This window comes from Chlorocebus sabaeus, chromosome 14 (assembly GCF_047675955.1).
Source record: "Chlorocebus sabaeus isolate Y175 chromosome 14, mChlSab1.0.hap1, whole genome shotgun sequence".
Taxonomy (NCBI): Eukaryota; Metazoa; Chordata; class Mammalia; order Primates; family Cercopithecidae; genus Chlorocebus; species Chlorocebus sabaeus.
In genome coordinates this window covers 64294715-64316595 of record NC_132917.1, presented here as the reverse complement: position 1 = coordinate 64316595, position 21881 = coordinate 64294715, and the positions used below count along the sequence as shown (strand labels likewise).

The window sequence follows — 21881 nt, the reverse complement described above, 5'->3', positions numbered from 1 at the left end:
AGATGCAAGAGCTGTTTATGACTGCAGCATATATCTAGAATGCAGGGAGATAAGCAGGTTGGTGGAGTGAAACAGAGAAAAAGTTACCTGCAGTAGAGCCGGGCCATTCTTAGCACCTTTCCTCCCTTGAGACCCAGGTGACACTTGACCTTGGTGTCCTCTACCACCTGGAACTCCCATATTAACGTATCGGTCATTCAGTGGAAGAAGTGAAAGTTCATCTTCTTGGGAGTGTGGGTGGGAAGGAGAAGATGAGAAACTGGGGGATATGGCTGTGAAGACAATGTCACGTACTTCACAGAACCACAGATGACCCAGTAGAACATCTGCAGAACTGCAGAATCGAGTGCCCTTTCCCTGTCCTCAGCTTCAGTCCCCAGCTCTGCAGCAGTTTCTGCTATTCAGCCTGCTGGACTTGACCTCCTGTCCACCAGGGAGCCAAATATATGCACTGTCCCTCCGCCATGTGGACTGCTCAGGGCCCTGGTTCAGGGTGTGGAGGTCCAATAGACTTAGGGAAACGTGAGGTCCTGTATCCTCATCCTCCTCATTGTCCCCACCCCACGTCTTCTCAGTGTCCATAGTCTCATCACTTGACTCATCTTGGACGGCCCCTCAGAACCTTGTCCTTCCCCATTTCATGGAAGTGAACAGTCCTCCACAAGATGGGAGAATCCCAGGACCCGTGGGTGAGCCATCCCTTCAAACCAGTGCCTGTTTGCAGGGTAGCCAGTGGGCACACCTGGTAACATTGTTTCTTGGCCCCTGTCAAGAAACAATGTCATTTTTAGGTGCCACAGATGATAAATCTGTCTCTGCTCCCTTTCAACAGACTTTCTGCTGGAAGCATTTCTACAGATATCTACTGTCTATAGTGATTCCAGAAGACTACTGTGTTTGTAGACGGCTTCCATGTTCACCCGAGAGTGCTGCATTTCAGCCCTTCTCTTTTGCCAGGCATCGAACTAAATTGAGGCAAGCTGTAGTGGTTCATGCCTGTAATCCCAACACTTTGGGAGACTCAGGCAGGAGGCTTGCTTGAGCCCAGGAGTTCAAGACCAGCCTGGGCAACATAGGGAGACCTCATCTCTATATACATACATACATAGATACATACATAAACAGAATATTACCCTTCTCTCTTTCTGATGTTTTCCTTACCCTTGAAGCAAAATTCTATTTCTTGGGGTTAGGGGTCACTTTTCACTACTCTCTAAGCTGTGATAATCCTTGGGAAACATGGGACAGATTTGAGTATCTGACTGTTTTCCTTTCAGAGCCTCTTTAGCAGCGTTGGTAACTCCCATCTCACCTCAGCTTCTCACACCACCTCCTGCTCCTGGCTTTTTTCCTGCAAAGAGTCCTGGCTTAGGAAGCGGGAGATCAGGATTTTGTTTCTACATCTATGGTAAACTGTGTGACTTTAAGCAATTGACTTCATCTCCCTGGGCCTCAGCTTCCTTATCTATAAAATGGCAATATTGGCCAGGCGCGGTGGCTCACACCTGTAATCCCAGCACTTTGGGAGGCCAAGATGGGCGGATCATGAGGTCAGGAGATCGAGGCCATCCTGGCTAACACAGTGAAACCCTGTCTCTACTAAAAGTACAAAAAATTAGCTGGAAAAATTAGCTGGCCTGGTGGCAGGCACCTGTAGTCCCAGCTACTCGGGAGGCTGAGGCAGGAGAATGACGTGAACCTGGGAGGCGGAGCTTGCAGTGAGCTGAGATCACACCACTGCATTCCAGCCTGGGTGACAGAGCAAGACTCCAACTCAAAAAATAAAATAAAATAAAATAAAATAAAATGGTAATATTAGATCACTTCAAGAATGAGTTCCAAGTCTTCTGTCAGTCCCCTCTCACCCTAGAACTGGCTTCACGTCTCAGATCTCTAAGGCCAATATACTGTCCTTCCAGAGAGCTTATGTGAATTCTTCACAGGCACCTTCTTCAGGCAGGACCTCATCTCCAGAGTGTGACTCTCCCTGTGGGAACCCCAGGCCTTGCCCCGGGAGGGTGGGTGGTCTCTGGAGCATGATTCTGTGGTGTCCATCATCAACTGCAGCCCATCAGCCACCCGGAACTTGCTCATCTGTTTGGTACTCTGTTGCATCCATACATCCCACTTATAGCAAATTTAGAGCACAGGAATTTCCCCTCTTTTAGGCCTTGGAGGGGTAGGGTAGGGTGTACCTTGAACTTACTGTCGTGTGAACACAGTTCAACTTTTCATTTCACTTTTATGGTGGGGCAGTAGGTAGTGTTTCATGTACCATTTTCCAGAAAAGCCTGTGACAGGGCACTACATCTCATCCTCCTGACCTCAAAGGAGCCTGGTGCTTTCTTCATTGCCTAACCAGGGAGTTACATTTTGTGGATAAAAGAAAATCTGTCTCCTCTCTCCTCCAGTGCCCTGGGTAGGTTATAACAGGTACTAGAATGGATTAGAAAGAGAAGTGAGCTCTCCGGGTTAAAAATGGAAGCCATTCAGGCAAATTGAGGAAGGCTTGAATCCAGGCAAATACAAACACAGTCTCGTACTTCTGCATTTGCAAATGATTTGAAATCTGCCTAGAAAGTAGTATGTGACTGTATGGATGACTGAGACAAGCTAATCAAAGCAGGGGCCTGCTCAGTGAGGAAAACCTGAACCAAACAAAAAACAAAGCAAAACCAAACAACAACAATGACAACAAAATGGAGTAATCAGCAGGGCTCTCAGGACTCCCCAGAACTACAGCTGAACAAGCTTGTTAAGGCGTAAGTGGTTGTTTTCCATCTGGCTGTAGCTGCTGGGTGCACTCGGGTGGCTTACTGGAATAAGGATGGCTGTCACAGCTGCATTCCCGGCCACTAATTAATCCCTTCTAACCATGGCTGGGAGGTGGGTCAGGCACATGAGCCTCTCCTGTAGGATCAACCAAGACAGTAGCCAGGCTCCCAGCTCACCACTAAGTGGCCTCAGCAGCCCAGACAGAACATTGCTGTCTTGGGCCATTCATCATTCTTCCTGAGCTGGTTCCCACTTGTATCATCTCAGGGAGCCTTGCGCAGGGTCCTGACAAGCAGTGAGGAGCAAAGTCCCACCATTGACAAAGCCACCTAAGCACTCTGGACTGGTTTTTCTCATCTGCAACATGAGAAATTTGCAAGCTCTACTATTCAGGTAGACTATGAACTGCAAAGTTGAGGTCCAGAATATAAAATATCAGGTGAGAGAATTGTTACCCTGATGTAACCCTAATGGTTAGGTGTCTTCTCTTGTTTAATCCTTACAATAATCTTATAAGGATGATTTTTGCTATCCCATATGACAGATGAGAAAAATGAGGCTCAGACTTGTCAAAACTTATGCAAGGAGGCCACGTAACTGGTAAGTGGCAAGATTTGAATCCTAATGTGTCTGTCTTCATGTTCTTTTCCTTTGCACCTTGTCTCTGAGTGGAGAGGCACTGACTTCCCTCAAAACCACTGCCTGATATGAAGAAGGCACCCCGATTGCACAGCCAATGACATTTGGAGTCCCAGATGATTTTATTACCAAGGACGGAGGAAAGCCAAAGGCTGGTTTTCTCATTGGCTTTGTAAGGAGCTGGTTGTCCTGCTAGAGACTACAGAAGTGATTTCGCTTTGGAAGGCCCTTTCACCTAGAAGGAGCTCCAACGGTGGCATGAGAATGCTTTAGTGTGCTGTTCCTTTCAGCTTCTATGTCCATTGAGTTATGAGACTCTCTTACCCCTTTTTGTCGTGTTTTCCTCTCTCTCCTACCCCCAATCCTCAGATATGCAGAGAATGTCTGTGAAAAGGAGAATGGAAAACTTCCTCAGTAAATTGGAAGAACTCAAAAGGCCAAGTAGCCTCTCAAAAGACACCACACCCGCCACCCCCACTCCACCGCCCAACGCAAGCAGTAATCAGGACCCATTCACCTGCTTGGTTATTACTCCATCAACTCTTTAACTCATAGCAAAGATTGCAAAATGGCAGCTAGTATGCCAGATCTACGGCCATATTAATCCACATAGTTAAAATTATTTTCACATGCAATATTTAATACTTATTGACTTTTCTTTTAAAAGAAAATCCAGAAGCTTTGGCAATAAAGGGCTCGCATTTATTTATGGCAACAATGGCTAGGTCTGGGTGGCAGCTGCCCATGTGGCCCATTTTACTTCTTTAATATCACATGCTTCCCCCTTGTAGGCATTTGAGTCTGTGCCCTTTGATGCAGGCTAGCAATGGATTTTGCTACCTCAGTCTATCTTCCTATCCAATTCCATTAAAACCAAACACCAACTTGAAGACAAATAAGGAAAACTCACGCATTTTCTGAGGAGTAATTATATTCTTTCTAAACTGAAAAAAAAGTGAATACTTTTCTTAAATACAATTATGCTTATTTGAAGTTCCCAATAAGAACTGATTTTCTACCCTCTGCCATAATTTTAGGAAGACTTTGTCATCATATTTCATAAATGGAATTTTGCTATTTTCAATCCGCTAGGAATTTCTGGGTTCTTCATGCTCTCTTTGTCTTAGTTTACTCTGAGGATCTGGATGTACAAATGAAGACATTCTATAGGAAACACTAATCCCAGGCAACAGTAGTAGGGGGTGGGGGGTGTAATACCAGGGAAACATAATAGCCATGAACAGCATTTCTCTGGCTCCACTGTCATTTACCTTCTAGGAATTCTGCAACCACTCAAATAATTCTGAGAATTTGCAAGAATTAGCCATCTGTGTAGCCGGTCTCCAAGATGGCTCCCAACAGTTCCACTTCCTGGTATTCATACCTTTGTGCAGTTCCTGCTCACATTGGATAGGGGTAACCTATGTAAGAAATGGGATATTGTGGAAGGGTGGCCTCTGAGGCTAGGGCATCAAAGATATTGCGGCCTCTACCTTGTTCACTCTTGTATCAGTCCCTAAGGGGAACACAGCTGCATGTTGTGACTACACTCAGGCAGTTCTGTGGAGAATTTCATGTGGCTAACAGCTATGTGAATGAGCCATGTTGAAAAGTGAATCCACTAGCCCCAGTCAAATCTTCAAGTGACTGTAGCTCTGGCTGATCGCTTAACTGTATGTAACATGACAGATCCTGAGTTACAATTACCTAGCTAAGCTGTTTCCAGTTTCCTCACTGACAGAAACTGTGTGAGATCTTAACTGTTTGTTATCATTTTAAGCCTCTAAATTTTGGAATAATTTGTTGCAGAGTGATATATAACCAGTACCACATCTTGGCTACCATTCATTCATTCAACAAATGTTTATTTATTTACTTTTTTTTGTAGGTGGTGGAAGGGACTGTGTTTTGCTATGTTGCCCAGGCTGGTCTTGAACTCCTGGCCTCAAGCGATCCTCCCACTTCCACCTCCCAAAGTATTGCAATTACAGGCATGAGCCACCATGTCTGGCTTATTTGTTATTTATTATGTGTTAAACGTCATGCTAGGTGCTCAGGATGCAGTAGAATAAGACTAGTATAGTACCTGTCCTGGTGGAAATTATTATCTAATGGGAGAGATGGATATTAAGCAAGCATACAGAGGAGACAACATTGAGAGGAAAGGGGAACACTTTAGGATAAAGGTGGGGAAGTTGAAGAAAGGACATTAAACCTGAGTCCTGAGACTAGAAAGCACCAGGAGGTGCCTGGCCTTTTTCCTTCTCATCTGTCTTGGTGTTTTCACTTTTTGCTGCCTTGAGTTCCTCTGGACTTGAGGCCGGGTGTTAAAGAAACTAACAAATAAAATGAAATGATAGAGAAATCCTACTTTTCTTAGGGGCAAATCTCCCCCACGGTGGAAAATGGCCCATGCAAGATGAATGCTTTAAAAAAAACCCAGGAGAGCTTGTAGTGGCCAAATAGTTCTGTATAAGGAAGGAAGCTGGGGGATATTTAGAAGCTGCCTAAAAGTGGGTCCTGCGAGGGAATAGAAACTAAGAGAAACTTGGAAGAGAAAAAAAAAAGTCTAACAGGAATTTTTATGCCCCAGTTTCTTGGGTGGTATGTGATAAAATGCACTTCTTCCCACAAAATAGTAAAATTCCTTGTTCCCTAACGCTTTCTGGAGTAGTTTTGCTTCTTGAGGATTCAGCAAAGCACCACATCCTTTTTCTGGGTTGGCTTCAGGTGAATCCAAGGCTTGTTCATAGGAGACCAGCCACCTATGGTTTGGACATAAAAATGTAAATAAATAAATGCTCCTGATCATCACTATAATTCCAAAATAGACAGCTATACTCCTGATGCTTGATGATGGCATCACTGTCACTGCTGACAGCTGTACAGAGGTTGTTAAAAGCAGGCCTGGATAGGTGCTGCTGCAGCTGCCAACACCGCTGCCCAGCACCATGCCGAGCATTTACACACTGCTTGGGAAATGCAGGCTGGCTGCAGGACTGAATGAGGAAAGCTGCCCATCTGCCACTACCTTCCCCTTTCATGCTCCAGGGGTGGGGTTCACGAGGAAGCAGGGGGTTTAGCAGGGGGTTTATGGCCACATCCTTGTTCTAGCACTCAAGTGTGGCTCCACTGAGCAGGGCCTGGGACCACAGAGTTGCCACTTCCTTCTCAACTTGCCTGTCTTCCTGCATCAAACTGCCTGAGCACTTCTTCCCTTAGGATGACTTCTTTACCAGGAGCACCTGCGTGTTTTACCCCACTAGGCCTCCACTGGCCTTTAGAAAGCACCTAGCCTTTTCTGACCTTGAGGGTGAACATGACTTGGGTTTAAATAAGGAATTTTTGCAGCCTCTGGTATTCTCTGAGTGTCCAGACCAAACAAACCCAGCAGCTCCTGATGTTCCACACCCACACTACCAGTACGGTAGATGCTAGCCCCATGTGGCCACTTACAGTTAAATTGATTAAAATGACATAAAATGGAAAATTCAGTTCCTTAGTCACCCTAATGCTCAAATATGGCTAGTAGCCATTGTACTGGACAGTTGATATTATAGTACATTTCCAACACCACAGAAAGTTTTAGTGGATAATGCTGTGTCTTGAGCCAGAGCTCATAGAATGAATTCTGCTGTCTAGGAGCTGGCTACTACGATTAAACAAGGAAACTGTCCACTCAGGTTAAGCAGCGGAAGCCCATCTCACCCATGGGCTAGGTACAAAAGTCAACAGATCTTTGTTTCTTTAGCTGAGGAAAGATTTGGCTTGTGGTTAGGGGCCATGCATAAGAAATACTGATGGTATCTTTGTACACTGGAGTAACACTGCAGGGAGATAAAGGGCTTAACTATGAGAGACCCAGGAAGCAGAACCAACTGAAGGCACATTTGAATCACCTCCCCATTCTTGGGCTCCGTTCTCTTTCAATGGAATGACAGGTGGAATTGTCCCTGTGGTATTTATTTATTTATTTACTTGAGACAGTACAGGAATGCTATCAGCTCACTGCAGCCTCAAACTCCTGGGCTCAATCAATTCTCCTGTCTCAGCTTCCCAAGTAGCTGGGATTACAGGCATGTGCCACCACATGTAGATAATTTAATTTATTTTTTATTTTTATTTATTTATTTTTTTAAGAGATAGGGTCCTGCTATGTTGCCCAGGCTGGTCTCCAATTTCTGCCCTCAAGTGATCCTCCTGCCTTGGCCTCCCAAATCTCTGGGATTAAAGTGTGAGCCATGACACCCATATATAGTATTTAAACAGTTTTTTGCTTTGTTCTATATTTTAGTGATAAATGCATGGAGCTGAAGTTTGAGTACATTCAATGATGTGATTCCTTGTAGATAGTCCACAAAGCAGGCCTTTCTTTGCCCCAGGCTTTGTTCAAGGAAGGGTCTGCTCTCTACCAGAGACCCATGTGTTTTACAATTAAAGAACATAAATTTCCTCCCTGAACTCTTTTCTTGGGAGGCTAGAATTTCAACCACATCACCGAGCATTAGGAAACACAACCCTGGCCCCATAGATCAAACCCGAAGTTAGTATATACTAGTGAGTTTTGTGCCTGTAAACATGCAAAGGGGATTTAGGTCCTTAGAAACATGGCTAAAGTCCTTTAGACCAGTCCCCAGCCATGGACCAGTAATAGTTGGTGGCCTGATAGGAACCAGGCCGCACAGTAGGAGGTGAATGGTGGACGAATGAGTAAAGCTTCATCTGTATTTACAGCTGCTCCCCATTGCTCGCATTGCCACCTGAGATACCTCCAGTCAGATCAGCAGTGGCAATAGATTCTCATAGGAGTGTGAACCCTATTGTGAACTGTTCATGTGCAGGATCTAGGTTGTGTACTCCATATGATAATCTAATGCCTGGTGATCTTTCACTGTCTCCCGTCACCCCCAGGTGGGACTGTCTGGCTGCAGGAAAACAAGGGCTCCCACTGATTCTACATTATGTTGAGTTGTATAATTATTTCATAATATATTACAATGTAATCATAATAGAAATAAAGTGCACAATAAATATAATGTGCTTGACTCATCCCAAAACGATCCCCCCTCCTCCCTGTCTGTGGAAAAATTGTCTTTCACAAAATCAGTGTCTGGTGCCAAAAAGGTTGGAGACCATTGCTTTAGACCCTCCCCACCTATCCCCATCACCCAAGACATGGCAAGCTCTGTCCTCCCCAAACTTCTGTAGCTTGCTATGTTCTGCCCACTCAGGCTGACTCTAATTATCTATTGACATTCATCTTTACGTGTATTTTATATGTACACATCTTGTCTTTACAGCTAAATCATAAATTATTTAAGGGTAAATGGTATGTGTCTTTTCCCTGTTTGGTACCCCACAATGTCTAATACGCCTTCAGATACAGTGCTTCTTTCACATCTAACTACATTGGCACCAGTTATGAGTGATTCTCTTATAGGAGAGAGAAACGATGGCTATGGTTAACCAGACAGATATGTTTTTTAATTTGTTTTAATTATGTACTTAATTCTGAAGGATTGTAAGGGGACTCTCATGTCAAGGATTTACATCATTTACAAAACCAAAAAGAAAGTTAGTTGCTTTAAAACAAACCAACCTGTGAGGTGACCCCAGTGTCGACTGTAATCAGAGCCCTGTGAGAGCAGATCGATTTCCAGCCTCTTCTAATAAAAGACTGTGGTCTTGTGCTCCATAGTGTGTATGATTTTTTTTTAAATCTGAGGATTTAAAAAATGGGTGATACATGGTTAATTAGAATCTTAGAGTAACAGACCACGCTACTACATGAAGATTCTCATTTTAAAAAATGTTTTCAGCAGTTTCTCATCATTTGGTGCACCTCTTCCTTGTTCACTTTTTATTATAACACTAAATATCATTTTATGCTGAGCTAAAGGTCGTTGTTATTGCATTAGGAGAAATCTGTGCTTTCTAATATTGGAACAGCTGCAATAACTTAGAGTAAAAAAAATCCCTAAGTATATTTTACAAATGCTATTCTAAATATTGCCTAATACACTGCTAACTTTGGCTAGATTTTAAATAAAATGAGAGTCCAGTGAAATTATATGTAAGGCGTATTCTGGTGAATTAGAGCATAGTCTTAAGGATTAGCAGTTTTTACACTGTTTCTTTATAAAACTGTGGAGGATTATTATAGAAATTGGTGTCATGATTATTTTAAACTCTGGCTTTATTAGCTGTAAGAAATGCTTTACTCCTGCATGACCTGCTGTCACTTCTGGCTCTCCAAGCTCACCATAACAAGTGGCATTGCAGTCCTTATTTCCTATAGGAGGTCAGTTAAGGCTGGAGGTTTAAAGTACCAACCTGAGCACACATCACAAATCCAGGAGGCGTGGATGCCCCATTCCCAACTCCTTGTTGTCACCAGAGACTCACCACTTTGCTTCCTCCTGTTCCCATTCCAACTGTTTAGGTAAGCTTTGATAATTTGCATCTGTCGTTTTAGAATTAATAACAGAATACTGACAGAAAGGGATGTGTTGGGGTTATTAGCAAACATTTGTTATTGTTCTGACTCAGGAAAGCTTGGAAGGCCCCCAAAACCCCACATCATCCCCAAGGCCTGTGGTTGGCTTGCAGCTTCCCAGGGCCTATTATTTAGGGACTGTCTGTGTTGTCCTATCAAACAATGATGCCTCCTCACCCTCTGTTTGTTCATCCAGTCACCATCTTTCCCTGGGAGATGGAAGGGTGTATCAAAGCAAGAGAAAGAGTCAGTGGTTATTTCTTCCTCTGCTCTCTAGGTTGGGTATTGTTTCTGTACCTTAGATACACCCATTTTAATTAATTATGAAGTCTACGTTTTGCAAGGCAGGTCTCTGCCTTATGCAGAAGATTTTGTGGTGTGTGTGTGTGTGTGTGAAAAATCGTTGTGAAATTAACCTGGTGATTTGGAAGCAAGTGGCTCGAGGCAACCATGCAACATTATGTACACACTCAGTTGCATTTTCCTGTGAAAGGAAGCCTTTAAATTCATTTCTAAAGTGCCGTGAAAGCTCACTTGGGCCACTGCTGCTTGCCCTTTGCCTCTTTACAAGCTGTAAGCCACCATGTGGACTTGCATCAGATAAAACGGAGTTCCACCTTGACAATTCTTCAGTGAATAACTAATTGAAATGCTTACCAAGAAGGAAGACAGGCCTCCCCTAGAACTTTAATCTTTCTAGGGGCAATTGTTATTTAAAATAGGTGTCAAAGTGCCATCTAGTTCCCAAACCAACCCAAAGAAGGAGGATTTTTACAAGACTCAGTTGAAAGGCAAACTTTCTTTTACTACAGTGTTTTATTTTTGAGGTAGAGGCAGAAGTGAGCAAATGAAATGATAGAGAAATCCTAGAGAAGGTTAAGTCAAGGACAATGACACATAGTTGTAATGTTGTAATGATAGTTGCAGGATCTTGGCAGAGAAGGATGTGCCTGTGTTGAAATGCAGTTTTCACAGAATGATATGCATAGATTGGAATCTCAAGGCCTGTACAACCCAACAGTTAGGAGTTCCCAAAGGCAGCGTCATTTAATCTAAGATTCAGGAGACCCAGGACCACCTACACCATCCAGGGTGCTTCTTGTTTTTCTTTTCTTTTTTTCTTTGAGACAGAGTCTATCTCTGTCACTGCAGGCCGGAGTGCAGTGGTATGATCATGGCCCACGGCGCCTCAACTTCCCTGGCTCCATCGATTCTCCCTGCTCAGTCTCTTGAGTAGCTGGGACTATAGGCATGTGTTGCCACACCTATTTGTTTGTTTGTTTGTTTTCAATTGAGATGGGGTCCCCCAAAGTTGCTCAGACTGGTCTCAAATTCCTGGTATATTTCTCATGATCCTCTGGCCTTGGCCTCCCAAAGTACTGAGATTACAGGCATGAGCCACCACACCTGGGTGATTTTGAAAATACAGACCTCTGGGCCCTACTCCAGACCTGGTGAAACAGAAATCTCCTGGGGGTTGGGGGAACAGGAGAGCTATCTGCCTGCTAATCACACTAAAGTTTAAAGCCACCAGAGACCTCTGTCTTTTATACTCACTGATGGATCCAAGTGACACAACTCAATAAATACCTGTTGAATGAATGAAGGCCTTAAGGGTTTGTGGTACTCAAAGGCTCCAATTACAGATATATTTTCCAGGCTATCTAATCCAAAATGCTGTCATAAGTAAAATGTCACATCCCCCAAGAGGCATTCCTAACCAGGCTAGGGAGCAAGGGAAGCTCTCCTGTCTTTGTCCAACAGCCTCAGCGAACTGTCCCTACCTTAACAGGCCTCATCTGCCAGTACTTAACTACAAAAGCTGTGACAGAGGAAGCAGCAAACCAGCCTCACAATGCTGCACTCTAAAAAAAGATGGGATCAATAAAATTAAGGTATAAATAAGGCCCTAGATACAGCATATGAGTAAATATGTCACTAAGCAATGACAGAAGTTGGGCAAACTTCTATAAGCCATACAGTTTTATCTGTAGGCTGAATAGCCAAGAGATTAAATTTCTTCCCTAATCATTCAAACCACACGAAAGAGAAGGGAAGAGAAATGCAATCTTGTTTCTGTATCTACATTGTGCTAAGATTGTATTTGCTGATAAAAACCCACTGCATCCTTCAACATCTGAATGGATTAACTGTAGTATATCTATACAATGGAATGCAATAAAAACTATTGATATACACAAGAATGACTCTCAAATGCATTATGCAAGTTGAGAAGCCAACTCTAAAAGATTACATGTTATATGATTGTTTTTAAGAAAACATTACAAAAAATGCAAAACTATAGGGAGGGATAATGGATCTGTGGATGCCTAATTAGGATTAGGAATGGGGGACAAATTTATCTGCAAAGGAGTAGCACAAAGGAATTTTTTGAGATGATGAAATGATCCCATATTCTGATTGAGATGGTAGTTACATGACTACATGCATATGTTAAAACTCAGAATTTTATACCAAAAGAGTGAATTTGCTGTAGGCAAATTATATTTTAAAGGAACCCACTGCATTTACCATTCACAATGTAAGTTATTAGATCTCTGAGGGCCCTGAGACACTTTTCTTCTGTTTATCAGTGTGGGGAATGCAGGAAAAAGTTATCCTGAGGTACAAGTGTGAAAGTGAGGAATCACTGCTAGGCTTTAGAGTCTATGCTAAGTACATTATACCTGGCGCCAAATGTAGTATGTTAGAAACTGGAAACCGTTTTGTAGAAAATTCCTTTATTATAGTGCAAATAACTTTCAGCAGTGACATAATGTAACAACACATTTAGCAACATTTTACACCACGCAGTAAATAAGAAAGTGTTTCTTTGAAAATATGTCATCATAGGAACATTATTTCTACATTAATGCCAGAAAATGCCAAGGCCGTTTATCTCAAGGCAACAGGGCTCCCTCCTTCCTTTTGGGTATCTTCTTTTTAACGCAAATGAAATGACTTGCCGTTTTAACAAATCCTCAATTATAAAAGCGATGTCTCAGGGGGTTTTGAACTAAGGTCGGCAAGATTTGAAATGGGGCTTCAAAATTTTAAATAATAATTTAAAAATACTTCTGGAATAGCCCAAAAAGTAGAAGTCACTTCTATTAGGTTTTAAGTAGATATACACACTCACTCCAATTTTACTGCAGAAATGGACAGATTGTCTAAAGCCTGCTTTCTATTCCCCCAGAGCCTGATTGTTATTTATACTCCTTGGTTTTGGTTATTGCAGAACTGGGGCTCTGGTCAGAAATAACTCCTCACATACCCAAATACTTTCCTGTGGAAGCTTTAAATTGCACTTTCCATCCTGAAATTCTCACCTTAGACCTCACAGGCCCAGGAGAGGGTGTGAATACTGTTTCCAGTTTACATCTAAAGCCCCTTACTAATTTGGGCTATACCTGAATCAAATCATCACATCATTTAGATTAATCCCAATAGGCTTATCCAAGAGGTTCCCACTAACCTCACAGAGAAACAAACAGTTAACATTGTATTTTCACACTAAGCTGCCTAAGGGCTGGGCTGCTAATGAGTTAGCTGATAGGTAGACAGAATAAGAGTCTCAATTCCAATCAGTTACACGCCCTGCTCCTCTAGTTTCTGCTGAATTATGCAGTGGGTGGGAATGGTTGGCCACTCAAAAGAGTCTTCCTATGGGGCTCTTCCACCATAAGTTGAATCAAAATTCCCACAAATGTTATTTCAAGGTGCCCTTTAAGTCTCCATACAAACACTTCTCAAAATTTAGGGACTTTGAAGTGACAAGCCATGAGAAGTTAATCACAGGCTTGAAAATACCTGGAACCACAGAACAGCCCCCACGGAACAGGCTGAATATGGTTAAATAAGTTGGCTGGTACATAAAGCTTTTCAATATACAGCCAGTCTTGTTGGATACAGTATCTTCTTATATAACACAATGGAACTGTGCTAAACAGTTTCAAAGTTGAGAAGAATCCAAATATATCACCTATAAAAAATTCACAATTTTAGTTTGTTTATTTTAGACTTTGGTACTGAAACACTGTCTACATTCTTGACACTTGAAGATGACATGGTCACTTCAGTGCCTCTGCATGTTGTGTAAAAAAAAAAAAAACTCAAAAAAGCAAAGCAGGACAAGGATGTGTCATTGCAAGACACAGTATGCTGTACAAACAAAACCTAAATTATATATAAATACACCCCCACCCCAGAACCCTGTCTTCCCTCACTACCTGATCAAAGCAATGCCAAGGGTCCCTCCCTCCAGGGCCAATGTAGCTTGTAAAGTCCAGAACCCAGGACTTTAAGCATCCCTTGCCTTGCGGTGACATTTACAGTACTGCAGCCTCCTGTTGGAGTCACCCTGTTTGATCAGTTCCATAAGTGCAGGGAAATGCCTACAGCTTAATTGGAAGCATTCACTCTACTGGCTGGATTCAAAGACCTGGAGTCCTGGGAGTTAACCTTTCAGATAAACTGGATCATTTCCTAATCTGAATCCCATCTAATCCTACTATCTCCTCAGAGCCAACACAGTAGGAAGCATGTTCTACTCTGAAGCTTCCAAAGGCATTACTTAGGGATACTGGTGAGGGTCACATAAGAAAAGTTATACAATGAGCTAACAGCTTAAGTTGATATAAATTACTTCCAAGTAAGTTATTCAGGGCCATTTGCTTCTGCTTTACACTGCATTCCACAGTCATTTTCATATTATTCCTTTAAAAGTTTATATTATAGTCGCTTTAAAAATTGTCTAAGCAGTCACCTCTTGTGTTTTTGATTAATTTAATAACAACTTAATGAGCTATTATATAAATCAAGAGAGAAATAATTAGTCTTAAGGAAGCCAATACTGTGCTAATTCCCAGTAAGGAGAAAAAGCAATGTAAATAGAATTTTACATAACCAACAATAACTTGAAAAGCAGTTTTATCAAAATGGTTTTGTAAAGGTTTCCCAAAAGCACTTACAGCAATTTATATCAAGAGATCCTAAGTTTAGGGGTATGGAGAATCTCAATTCTTTAAAGTAGAAATTCACCAGTTTCATAATTGTAATATGTAATTTTCTCCCCTAGGACCTAAGATATTTATACATTCAAAAGTTTATAACTTGCTGTTCTTGAGACATTGTTCGTTCTCTAATACATACATTGAGTAAAATAAATAACTACAAGAAAGCTTCAACAATCTGAATTAACATTATGCTGTGTAAAACAAAAACAAAACAAAAAAAAGTCAAACCTTGAACAACCTACATTCTATGTAAATACCCTGACTAAAATATTGGTTGTGCTACACAATTCCACTTCAGCACAGAAATGCCTTGATTTCACTGTACCGTTGTTGTTGGCTTTTCAAGTGTCTTTAGCACTTCTGTTTCTAAGCATTGCCTTGCTTTGAAAAGATGAATAATTTGCTACCAAATCACAAATCATCACAAATCCATTTTAGTGTGGTCTGAATAAAATCCAGCATAAATGTATTATTTTATTCTGGGTATAATGGCTCGGTGTCTTTGTCCCAACAGCTTTCTTCTTAAGGGCAAACCACGGTTGAAGTTGTCATTTTGGGTTTAAACTGTACAAAAGAAGAGACAGTGAAGCTTGCCATTTGTTTTTGTTTTCTTTTTAAGTGTCCAGATCTTGCTAGGACACTTCTTCCAGACCAACAGTCAAGACAGTTGTGGCACGTGATCCTATTTGAAATAGAGGTGGTTTAAATCAGCCAAGCTTGGTGATCTGGAGGTCTCCGTTTATCTTTATGGTGTCAATTGCAGATAACGTTTGAATGCGATGATAAAAATCAAAAAGTTGGTGTCCATCCACAAACACTCGGAAACGTGGGTGCTCACAAAGAATTTCCACCTGGAAGAAACAAAATAATAGTCCACAATTTCAATGAACCCTACTGGGGAAAACAAATAATACTTCATTTTAGAGAAAAAAAGGCAGTATCTTCAGTGGTTCACAAACATTAGAATGCATTGAAACCTGCAGAGGGCTTGTTAGAAAACAGATTGTTGGGATCTACCTCCAAAATTTCTGATTCAGTAGGTGTTAAGAATGTGTGTTTCTACCAAGTTCCGAGGTAATGCTGATATTGCTAGAATAGAGAACCCACTTTGAGAACCACTGCTCTACACTATTCAATATAATACCTTTTAAAGATTTAAAACTGCATTCCTTTAACATATCTCCCTTCTGCCTATACTCCAGAAAGTGATGTAAAGTAGCATAGACTTGTTTATATGGCACTTAATGCCTCCACTGTCATCCCCTGAACTATTCTATTCCACCTTCAGAAGGGCCCCTCACAAGGCAGAACTGGCATCCATTAGTAGCAGACCATAATAGTCTAGACACTCAAAATATGCTAAGCACTAAGGCAGAGAGAAGGTTACACATAGTAATTACCACTAGACAAAGAACATGTAATTAACAAGGTTTTGTTGAGTCAAACAGAAATACCGGTTCCATAAGGTAAAAGCTTTTTCCTCAAGTAATTTACCATAAAGTTTAATTACTGGTAGTGTGCTATGATGGGTTTATTAAAAGCATTGGTATTCACCATGTAAGGAGGCTCCATATGTGATATTAGTCACATTTAATTCATATTACTAAAATTTTATCACCAAGAAAGGCCTATTTCACTTCAGTTTTGTTGTTGGGAGCACTATATTCCTCCTGGCAGTCAGAAGCTGTGGTTATTCACATTCATGAGCTATGCATTAAGGTTCATCACTGAGAAACTATCCTCACCAAGAGGAGCCCAAGGGGACATCACCATTCTAGAGAAGGGGGTGAGGAGAGAGAATGGGTCAAGGGTGCTTTCCAGAGACTATAACTAGAAGGGCAACTATCTCAATTCTACCACCGATGCAAAAATCATGGATTCTTATTTTCCCCTCAGAATGTAAGAAGGGAAGTGAAATAATTACTTCTTCATGAGGCACTTGAAAATTTCTAGATGAAGGGTAACCAGTTAAGTGTAGTTCTGTTTTATTGGGCTTATATGTAACATGGAGCTTTTAACTGAGTTGTCATTATTGTGATGTAATGTGAAGGTGTAATGACAATTCATCACTAGGTCTGACCCCTTTTCAACACCATTACTACTTGCATTTCCTTTTTTTTTTTTTTTTTTTTTGACAGAACCTTGCTCTGTCACCCAGGTTGGAGTGCAGTGATGCAACCATAGCTCACTGTAGCCTTGAATGTCTGGGCTCAAGCGATCCTCCCGTCTCAGCCTCCCAAATAGCTAGGACTACAGGTGTGTGACACTACGCCAGGCTAATCTTTTTTTTTTTTAAAGAGGCAGGGTTTTTGCTATGTTTCCTAGGCTGGTTTTGAACTCCTTTGCTCAAGCAATCCTCTTGCCTCAGCCTCCCAAAGTGGTGGGATTACAGGCACAGGCCAATGTGCCACTACTTGCATCTCTTATTTGGCATTGCCTTTCATAGAGGAAGGTGCTGCTAATGCTGCTTGACTGAATGAAAAGTTTGGATTGTGCTTCCTGCCCAAAAGATAGTGGGGAGCAAATCTTTATTCATCCAGTCCCAAGGGAAGGAATTTGTCAGCCAGTCTGTAACCGTGAAATAGACTGTGGTTAATTAATCCAGAGCGGGAAAGAAGGACACAAACATGGCCTCATTAGCAAAGGGAACAAGAGAAAATCAAATGATCATCATCATATTCTTTAAAATGTCATACAAATAAGGCTGAGAGCTAATAAGTAGCTCTCAACCTTATTAATATTTATTAATATTTAATAAGTGGGTACTTAGTATTGATTAATCAATCAGATATTTGGGGGTAGGTATCTACTATATGTTGGGTATTACATAGAAAAGTTACTTATTCTTAACAATTTAGTCACGTAAATATGGGTCTATTTAAATGTGTGAGCTGAATAGAACTAACAGTTACTATGGCAAGTGTTAATTTACATCAGCAAACAGAGCTCTTTTGATCTTTTTTTCACCATTGGGTGACAAATTTCCTGGACATGCAAAAATTCTGGCCGCTTCAAGTGTTCTTGGCACACACTAGGTAAGTCGAACATTATCACCCTGCCAGTGGCTAGAGCCGAGGCACTCGAGGTACTCACCCTGAATGGCTGGTCTGGAATGAATGGGAAGTAAGGGATTGCTGACTGTTCTTCACCCCTCTCCCCAGATATACAAGAATTTCTGAGTAGCTGCCGATCTGTGAACACAGCTTTGAGTTCAATTGCCACATCGGCAGGAGGGTCTTCAGAGTCCCCACAGGTCAAGCTGATTGCAAAGCTGAAAAGAAAATCAACTCATTGATTCAGGGTTGGATATAAAAACATTTCAAAATGACCCAGGTGCTTATATTTCCTGTTCCTCCTCTGGGTTTGCCCGTTTTTAAGAGGCCACTACTCTTCAAGAGAGGTTAGATTATGGAGAAGTAAGTCAAACCAGTTTATTTTGTTACCTAAAGCAAGCTCTGGTGAAAACTTTGGTGGAGTTGAAAATGACTAAAATTAGCGATTTCAAATACCCCAAAGCGACCACACATCTATGTCTTAATCCACTTCGGAATTCTCAAAAACAGCCACAGAAATTGACCACGGGAAATAATGTTAAGTTGGGTTCTTATTCATCTTGATAGTTCTTGCTTCTGGCACCATGTTTCAAAACCATAAAAAAAAAAAAAAATCCTTTGGCCTCCCTAAGGGTCAAAGAGAAAATGTGGGCCTATATTTATAATCTCTGATATAAATAGCTGTCTGGAGAAATGATGGCTGGGATTCATACACATTCTTTTCATGGGAACATGGTACTTTCTTGGCACTGGCAACTAGCAACATTGTCCACAAGGAGAGGAAGAGGAGGAGCGCTAAACCACAACAGGAGTGGGCAGGGCCCAGCCACAGCCTGATAGTTCTGTCCTGACAAAGACTCTGCCTTACCTCTCTGGGTTGAGGTCTACGATGCCCATCACTAACACCTTCTTGCCTGGTCTCATGCCACCTTTAATGTGCCCACAAAATGGAACTATCTGCAAAGGGTGGGAGAAGAAAAATGAATTTCACAGCCTGTTAGGGAAGAGCCAAGACCTCAGATCCTGAAGGCCTGACCCATTGGAAAACGCAATAAACAAACGAATAAAATTTTAAAAAGCAATGAGAAAGGAGGAGGGTACAGGCAGAGACACAGAACACAGAGCAAAGCCATTTACCAGTCGTGGGAAGTACACGTCCGCTTGAACTGGAGAGCTCAAAGAGTTGTTTAAATGGCCATCATCTAGTTTCTAAAAATAGAAGCACACAGATTGGCTTTCCATGGGCTCTTTTTTGGGGGGCTGGAGGAAGAACCCACACAGATGTGGTGGAATCCAGCAGTCTTCCACACGCACACAGTGTCTGCCGATGATGCCTCTTCACTGTCTCTTAGATAATCTCATAACCCCCGAACAAAACCCATCCTTTCCACCCGGTGGTTAAGCTTCTGAAGATCCGCAGACCCTTCAGATCCAGATCAAAATCAAGGTCGAGGTCCACCGAGGAGCCAGAGCCCCACGCCGGAGGAGGGCAGGCCCCTCTTCAACCGCAAACGCTTCTGGAAGCGCGGTGGGCCAGGCCTGTCCTCCGGGACGTGGCTGAAGTGGAGCGGCCGTGCTCAACTTCTCTCGGGAGCCCCGGGCGCCGACCCATTTCCAAGGGGGAATCCCCGGGACGTCGGGGGCGGTGGCGGGGCGCGCGCCCCGGACACACTCACCCACGCGCACACCTGGCTGGCGGTTGCACGGCACAGATCGGGCTGTCGGGCGCCCCCACCCAGCCATCCTCCCCAAACTCCCTCCCCAGCCCAGAGCCCCGCAGCCCGGGAGCCTCTCCAGCCCCCAACACCGGCCGCGCGCAGCCGGCGGCTGCTAACAGGTACCGGGCGCCTTCCCACGCGGGGGGCGCCGGCCAGGCCTGCGGCTTCTCAGCACCCCAGCACTGCTGGAGCAGGCGGCAGCGGAGTGCGGGGCGGCGGGGAGGGGCGCCTCGCGCGCGCCCTGCCACACTCACCACCACGGCATCGCTGTCGGCTACCGATCCCGCCATCTTCTTGCCCGGCGCGGCGGGGTACGTGGGACGCAGCGCGCGGGCGGGGATCCCGGGGCTGTCCTGCGCGGGGCGGGGGCGGGGGCGCGGGTCCGAGCTGGCGCGGGCGCGCGCACACACGAGGGGGCGCGCGCGCGCACGCCCGGGGCCCGGCGCCGACCTGGCAGGCAGGGCCTGGGAGGAGGGGAGCGGAGGGAGGCAGCACTGGCCAGGAGGGCCAAGGTGCTCGCCGCGGCCCGGAACGGCCCCGGACCTGGACCGACGCTGCTGCTTGCTGCCGCTGCCGCTGCCGCTGCCCGACCAAGAAAGGTGGCAAGGGCCGTGCCGCGTCGGCCCTGGGCAGCATTTAAAGGCCTCCGGGGCCCGGCTCGGGAACCGGGAACAGGGCGGGGACCCGGCGGGGCTGCTGCGGCTTGCTCAGCGGGCCCTGCCCCTCGGCCATTGGACGGTGGCGGAGGCCGGGGCGGGAGGGACGGGCCTGTCCCGGTCCGGGAGGGCGGGGACCCTGTCGGCGCACACCGGCCAGAGGGTGGGCAGGGCCGGGGCTGGAGAAGTGAGGGCCCGAGCAGGTCAGGTGACAGGTGCTCGTGCCACCGGCGCCACTCCCTCCAGCCTCCTTCCTCCTCCTGCCACGTCCTGGGGGCTGGTGGGGCGGTGGGAGGCGAGGTCGAGGGAAGACTGGGTGCTGGGGGTGGTATTCCGGAGTGGGAGACTCGGCAGGATGTCTTTCAGAGAATTACAACAAAATCTGGGGAAGGATTCATTCTGCTCTCTAGGGCAGAAAGAGAATGGAAGGTCTGAAGGCTTGCAGAAATAAATGTGTGACCTGAAAGAACGAAGCAGAGAGGACTCAAGGTAGGGACCTTTCTATCCCAGGAGGCTAGAAACAGAAAGGTCTCTCTTCCCTGTGGAAGGACAGGCAGGTCTGGGGTTCCCTGGACTCTCTCGGACAGGAGTCTAAGCCTTACCAAATCAAACTGGGCACAGTCACTGTCCTCAGAGAGCCTCCATTGAGCCCTGTTTTTAACAAGTCACTTGCCCAGTCTGGGGTAGTAAGCTTCTCACTGAAAATCTCCTCATACCCTTCATGGAGTACTTCCCAGGGGATACACACCTCTTTTATTCAAGCCAGAAATTCCTTTATGGCATTTCCACACTAGGATGATTATGTAACTTCTCAGATAAAGCTGTATCAACATATCCTCTATTAGGTGACATCCTTGGCTGAAACATTCCGTTGCATGAATCACCGGGGCGTTCTACACTAATAAGCAGGGAGCATGTGTGACCTACTGCAGTCCCAGGGGGCCCCTCAGAGGCTCCTTTTTTTTTAATTGAGACGGAGTCTCCCTCTGTCGCCCAGGCTGGGGTGCAGTGGCGCGATCTCAGCTCACCTTCCCCGCCGGGCTTCTTTCTAGTCACTGCAGTTGGCTGTGTGGCCTAGAACATCACTGCGGCTTTTGTGTCTTAGTTTTCCCTTTATGGACCAGAGCTAATCATGGTAATCTCAGTTGAGCAGGGAGAATTACCTACACACGCCTGTAAGCCTCAGTCATATCCTCTGGAAGTGGTTCTCAAACTAGAGGCTGAAGCGCAGCACGCTTGTGGCTGCAGCACACTTTGTTTACCAGTCTTAGCTCAAAATCACACTTTATTATATTTTAAAATATTAGGCACTTATAGGAAATTATTGACATTTGAAAGCACACTTTAGTATGTATCAATTTCTGAGAGTCTGGTATAGAGAAGAAGCATTAAAGTGCAGCAGTTCTTTGTCATTAACTGAGTGACACAATAAGGGTGATACAATATGTGATGGAGTTAAAGAGTCAGTGTCCTGGGTTCAAATTCTGGCTCTACTATTCTCTAGTTATGTGATCTTGGAAAAATTACTA

The 21881-nt window shown here is 44.0% G+C and overlaps 1 protein-coding gene across 1 annotated transcript; it reads right to left on the bottom strand.

Moving 5' to 3' along the window:
- Positions 1-12634: 12634 nt before the first annotated feature.
- Positions 12635-20054, bottom strand: LGALSL (galectin like). Its single transcript, XM_007970448.3, has 5 exons — positions 19951-20054; positions 19116-19187; positions 18847-18935; positions 18019-18196; positions 12635-15776 (listed from the first exon to the last, which is right to left on the bottom strand). The coding sequence occupies exons 1-5, from the start codon at positions 19984-19986 to the stop codon at positions 15633-15635; spliced, it is 519 nt and encodes a 172-aa protein (XP_007968639.3). The 5' UTR covers positions 19987-20054; the 3' UTR covers positions 12635-15632.
- Between the last annotated feature and the right edge of the window lie 1827 nt (positions 20055-21881).